The sequence below is a fragment of the Anolis sagrei genome, chromosome 3, assembly GCF_037176765.1.
Source record: "Anolis sagrei isolate rAnoSag1 chromosome 3, rAnoSag1.mat, whole genome shotgun sequence".
Lineage (NCBI taxonomy): Eukaryota > Metazoa > Chordata > Lepidosauria > Squamata > Dactyloidae > Anolis > Anolis sagrei.
In genome coordinates, this window is record NC_090023.1 from 73,245,065 (window position 1) to 73,251,428 (window position 6,364).

Sequence of the window (6,364 nt, forward strand, 5' to 3'; positions counted from 1 at the left end):
GATTCCAGGACGCACCTTGGATACCAAGGTCTATAGATGCTCTAGTACCATTATATACCATGGCATGGTAAAACGATGTATAAACAATCTATATAAAATGGTAATATCAAGATTTGTATTTTGGAATTTTTGAAACGTATTTTCAAGGAAGGGATGGTTAAACTGTAGATGCAGAATTCATAGTTACAGGGGGTCAACTGAATATCACTGAAATAAGTTTAATGAGATAATATTTATTTTTTTCCTTTTTTTCAGATGACCTTCAAGAGAAAAGTCTTCATATGTATTTTTGCACTGGGCCTTGTTTCTCTGGTTCTGTGGAATTCTAGCAGTATCTACCTACTATATCAAAAAGACATGCCAATTTTCAAAAGAAGCAGTGAGAACTTTTTGAAGCTGCCTGATATAGATTGCAGGAGGAATGCACCATTCCTAGTGATACTGGTAACATCGCGACTTGGTCAAATGGAAGCACGGATGGCTGTTCGCAATACATGGGGCAAGGAAAGAATAATAGCTGGTAAACGTATTGTAACATATTTTCTCCTGGGAAATAATTCACGGCCCTATGACCAGGTTGGTATTCTTACCGAAAACGTACTATATAAAGACATCATTCAGAAGGACTTTATGGACACATATTATAACTTGACTTTAAAGACTTTGATGGGTCTTGAATGGATCCATAAATTCTGTCCACAGTCTACCTTTGTGATGAAAACTGACTGTGACATGTTTGTTAATACTTATTACTTGACTGAACTTCTCCTGAAAAGAAACAGTACCATCAAATTGTTTACAGGTATTATCAGAATGCATGCCTACCCAATAAGGGATCCAAATAGCAAATGGTATGTGAGTAAAGAGGAATATGCAGGGAACAGTTACCCTCCATTTTCTGCAGGGGGTGGCTACGTTCTTTCTACTGATGTTGCAAGGGAAGTTTATGTTGTTTCAAAAAAGATGCCCTTCTTGAAACTGGAGGATGTCTTTGTTGGTCTATGCCTCGCTGCAATCAAAATTCAGCCAGAGGAGCTTGATTCAAGGCCAACCTTTTTTGCCAGCAATATTCCATTTTCTCCTTGCCGTTATAGGAAAATCATCACAAGCCATCGCCACACTCCTGCTCAGATAATGTTATATTGGGATGGAATGGAGAAGAGTTTGGATGACAGATGTCCTAATGATCAAGGAAATTTACAATCTGTGGATATTTAGATCATAATGTGGAAGTCAACATGTTCCCAATGCAACAATGTCATCTAGCCAGTGAACCTGGAGACAAATAAGAGCTATAAATCATTTCTCTATCTACACGGGTAATTTTAAAAGAAAAGTCAAATCTGAAATGACTAGCTTTTTAAAAAAGTGTTGAAATAAATTATATAATACATTTCAAAGACATAGCTGTTTTATCTTTGAAAACCAGTGTGCAAAGGGATCTTGTAGCATCTTTGAGACTAAGAGAATGAATTCATAGTACAAGCTTTTGTAGACTAAGGACTGTATCAGATGGCCAGGGTAATGCGGGGGACAGCGGAGGAAATCGTGGAGCAGCAGAGGGAACCATCACACTCTGTTCCCTACCTTTGGGGTCTGTAGTCTCCCTTCCCATGACATTTCTTCACCTTTTCCCGTTTCTTGATCAGCTCTTTTTGCTTTGTTCTATGAGGATTCGGGTGTTTCCACCATACTGCTAGCACGGAGCCCCACAGAGTCCCATAAAAAGTAGCCCTGCATCATGTGATGGGCTCCAAGGCATTCTGTGCCAGCAGAGGAGAGAAGCGGGAAGAAGATGCTTCTCTCACTGTTTACTTCCCCAGATACATGAAGTGTTTAGGAACAGGCTTTCTTAGGCACACTGTGTGTCTGAATGGTCATAAAAATACAAAGTCCGTGGGTATGGTGGTAAGGGGAGAAGTTCATTTTTATCAGTGGTCCCTGAGGGACTAAGATAGGATGGAATATGGTCTCAAAAGGTAATATTTGTCATCTCATCATCATACACACAAGTTTTGCATTTCATACACCCAGTCAGCTAATAAAAGTTAGTTTTTTAGGCCTGACACAGAGTGCTCGAACCTATACTGACCACACAGTGTCTAGACAAGTTTTTATTTCATTTGGTCGAACAGGGAAAGACTGATAATCTAGAACCAGAATGTGACAAATGCCTCCTTGACACAGGAAGTGATCCTATCTCCCTTAAAAAAAAGAAGTGGTATGATTTCTCTTAAAGGACCTGCTCTTAGCTCTGATATTTCTCAATTAGTGCCAGCTACCTGTCAACAAGAAGAATAATTACTCTGAGGGTACCAGTTTTTGTCTGCTCTTGAAAGCCAAGCAGTATCAGCCCTGGCTACTACTTGAAGGGGAGACCACCAACAAATACCATATGCTGTAAGGCCTATATCAGAGGAAGGAACTGGCAAAACCCGCTCTGAGTATTCCTGCCTAAGAAAACCTTATGAACTTTATGGGGTTGCTATATGTTGACAATTGACTTGAAGGCATATACAGACACAGCTGTTAACATTTCTAGGCAAATATTGTAAATGGATTGTTAAAATACAATTAAAGATGCACATGGTTGAATCTTGAGTTCTAGATCCTTTTCAGTCTATACCCAGGCTGCTTTGAACTTCAAGATAGCAAAGTTTCAAGATTGCTGTTCACCTGAGCAAAACCCGCTTTAACTATTGCTGTCGAACAAAACCCTATGAACTCTATGGGGTTGCCATATGTTGACAGGTTTTTTGTGTCAGGAGTGACTTAAGAAACTGCAAGTCGCTTCTGGAGTGAGAGAATTGGCTGTCTGCAAGGACGTTGCCCAGGGATGTCAGATGTTTGATGTTTTACCATCCTTGTAAGAGGCTTCTCTCATGTCGCTGCATGGGGAGCTGGAGCTATAAGAGGGAGCTCATCCGCACTCTCTGTGGATTCGAACCTGCAACCTTTCGGTCTTAAATCCTGCTGGCCCAAGGGTTTAACCCATTGTGCCAACGGGGGCTCCTATGTTGACAGTTGACTTGACGGCATACACAGACACAGCTGTTAACATTTTTCTCCCAGGCAAATATTTCTCTCCCAGGAAAATATTGTAAGTGGATTGTTAGTATGCAAATAAATATGCACATGGCTGACACTGAGTCCCATTTCAGTCTACACCCAGTCTGCTTTGAGTTTCAAGATTGCTATTCACCTGATGATTTCCTGCTTCAAGAGAAAGACATATTTAATATGCCTTGGCGCTATAAGACGGTTTTGTGAGACCAGTCCCTTTTGTTGCAATGGTGTAGTAACGGTGAGGCTGCAGACCATATTTTAGTTCAGTGGTTCCCAACCTGTGGTCTGTGGACCACCAGAGGTTCACAATAATGAAAATATGGTCCACAGCCTCACCATTACTACACCGTTGCCTCAAAACCATCTGGAAATGAGAATGACTTGTCTTGTGAAACCCTCTTATAGTGCCAAGGCAATGGGGATGTTGGGAGGGGAGAGGCTGACTACCCACGAACTATTACTACTACCGCATCAGCTCTAGATTATTAAATATGGTTTTCTTTGGGCAAGCAGATGGCAACTACTGGATGTCATATGTTCTGTATCAGAAAATAGAACAGATGTGGTCTATCCAATGCAATTTTCTGAATCAGAACTCCAAATAACCAAACCAAATCTAAAGTTGAGCAAAACCTGATTTGTAACCCTTTTGGTAATAATGTTGGAGAGTGGTCTCCGGTCAAGTTGTCCCTGATCAAATAAAGGTTGGGAACCACTGTTTTAATTCTTACGGACCACTGGTGGTCCATGGGCCACAATTTGGGAAAATTCACTTGGGTAAAGCAGGAAAGAAGGGAAGTAGTCAGGAGTGGGTTGATGGTAGGAGATGCTTCCTTTTTAAAATGAAACTATCCTTAAAAAAAGTAGTACTGGTTGACATTGGCAAGCCACACTCTCTCAACCCCAGAGGAAGATGATGGCAATACTTCTCTGAACAAATCTTGCCAAGAAAACCCCATAATTGTCTTGCCTTGGGGTCACTGTAAGTAGGCAATAACTTGAAAAAACACAAGATCAACAGATATACTAATGATATACTATAATTTCCTCTTTTAATTACACCAACATGCAACTTTCAAGTGGTCCTTTATTCATGGGAGTTGTGAAGTAGCAATGACTTGATATGAATCCGGCAAATATATCTGAATGTTATGTCCCTTTTGTGGATTATGTTTTCCAGCTCTAAAGGTAGTTGCTTATCTGGAATACCATTTCTTTTTCTCATGGTCAAAATTACTACATAGTTTAGCTGTGTTCCTTACCTTTTCTTTGATGAATGGACTCTGTCTTACAAAAACATGATGATTTTTGATGAGACCTGGCTGACAATAATGTGTTATTATATTTCAAAGGATGTGCGGAAAATTAAGTGTAAAGAATGTTAATAAAGAAATACCAAATGCATGTTTGCATCAAATGGAACTATGAATTCAAGGGCAACTCAGGGTCCTTCAGGCCCTCTACAAAGAAACTTCAATGACATATTGAAAGAAATAATGTACACTCTAGACTTCTTGGACAGTCCATAAGGGAGGGATGAAGAACAGTTTTTGGCTTGTGGGCCAATTTGTAGCCCACAAGAAATTTGTGGAGCTATCCTCCAGTATTAGGTGGGGCCAAAAGCAAGAAGAGTATTTTCAGTTGTGGTTCTTATCTCTTATGTAGACAGTAATGCAACAAGAGAAGAGATTGTTCAGATAAATAACATTGGTCAATACATATTTTGATGCCTCAAATGCTAGACCCGTTTCTAGGTATCTTTGACTTGCTGATTCCAAAAATGGCACCAGTTTTCCCTTATCAGTTCTAGTTTTTGAGATGTAGAACATTTGCATGCTCATAGAAAATAATGATAACGATATCTAAGAAACTAGAGTTGATGTGGTCTATCTCATGCAATTTTCTGAATTAATGCCACCAATAACTCTTGAAATAGACCTAAAAACCAAGGTAACAAGAATTTTATTTGTTTGGTTGTGTAACTCATCTTCTGTTGTGAAATGAACTGTTGGGATATGAGTGCCTGTGCATTTTGTTGGTCTTCCATTTCCACAGATTCTGTAGTCATTGGTCCAGCCATCCATGACTAGTATAACACGATCTACAATTTCAGTGTTGGTGTAGATCAATTCTGAAGTATGGAAAGGAACTCCAAATGTTTTGAATTTCTAATCCAAGAATATCTCAATTAAACTTAGAAATGAATGGAAACCAACCAACTGAAATTATAAAACACTATGGTGCTTGTCACATGATAATGTATATGATTATAGCAGTGGGTTAATGTTGACTTTGCTCTAGCCTTATTGCACCATATCATAGCTCTCCCAGTATAGTTATGCCTTAGAGACATTGGGATTTCAATCTGTTGCACGCTGGAAACAATTTGCTTCCTGCTGTGGCTCAGGAACCAGTATGATGGTGGGTGTCTCATTCTGCTTCATTGTGAGATGGTTTGAATAGTGGGCACGATTTTGGTGTAGTCTGGTTGCTCTTACCTTAGAGCTTTCAATGGAAACTCTGGCCAGGAAATCTTAGACTACTTCTGGTGTTTTGACAGAGGACAAGACTTTCTTGAAGAAATTATGTTTGTGTGTGTGTGTTGGAAATGCTTTTTACATTTCTTGTAATTTTAAAAAGTTGGTATGCTCTTATGAAGCAAGGAAGATGTAATTCAAACACCTTTACTGCATGAGTATGCTTTTCAAATATCTCTCCTTTGCTTTCCAGGGACTATTTTGTTACTTCCCAAGTGTGTGTGTGTGTGTGTGTAAATAAATAATTTATGCAGTAGTATAATAGTGCAGTGACATTATGGTGTAATAGCATTATTATACCTTAATATATGATAAAATAAAGGGGAACCAATAATGATGCAAGAGGTAATACAAACATGAAAATGCAAATGACATTTGTCAGTATTGAGGAATTGGAAGGGTAGTTGTTAAGTCATGAAAGTGTAAATGTGGTGAAGGGTTCAATCCATATTACCAGCATTCAGATATCTTCACAAGTATAGGTGAAATGCTTTTCAAAGGGACCAACTTGAAACAACTGAGTAGTGTGATAAACATGCGAAATGATACAATCATAAAGTTCATTTTCAGTTAACACTTTTGCTGAGATATTCTGTAATAACTGAAATTTTCAGCTCATAGCTCAGTTGGAAAAATTCATTTCATAATGTGTGGATTATTCATATTCAGTGGGAGTGCTGAATAAAGACTATGGTATGTAAAAGGAAAGAATGTGCTAAGGGCACACTGGAGGAAATAAGACATATTCTCTTAAACTGTTT

The 6,364-nt window shown here is 38.9% G+C and overlaps 1 protein-coding gene across 1 annotated transcript; it reads left to right on the forward strand.

The window, feature by feature from the left end:
• The first annotated feature begins 255 nt into the window (after window positions 1-255).
• Window positions 256-1,218, forward strand: LOC132770244 (beta-1,3-galactosyltransferase 5-like). The gene has a single exon (XM_060767120.2). The coding sequence runs from the start codon at window positions 256-258 to the stop codon at window positions 1,216-1,218; it is 963 nt and encodes a 320-aa protein (XP_060623103.2).
• The last annotated feature ends 5,146 nt before the right edge of the window (window positions 1,219-6,364 follow it).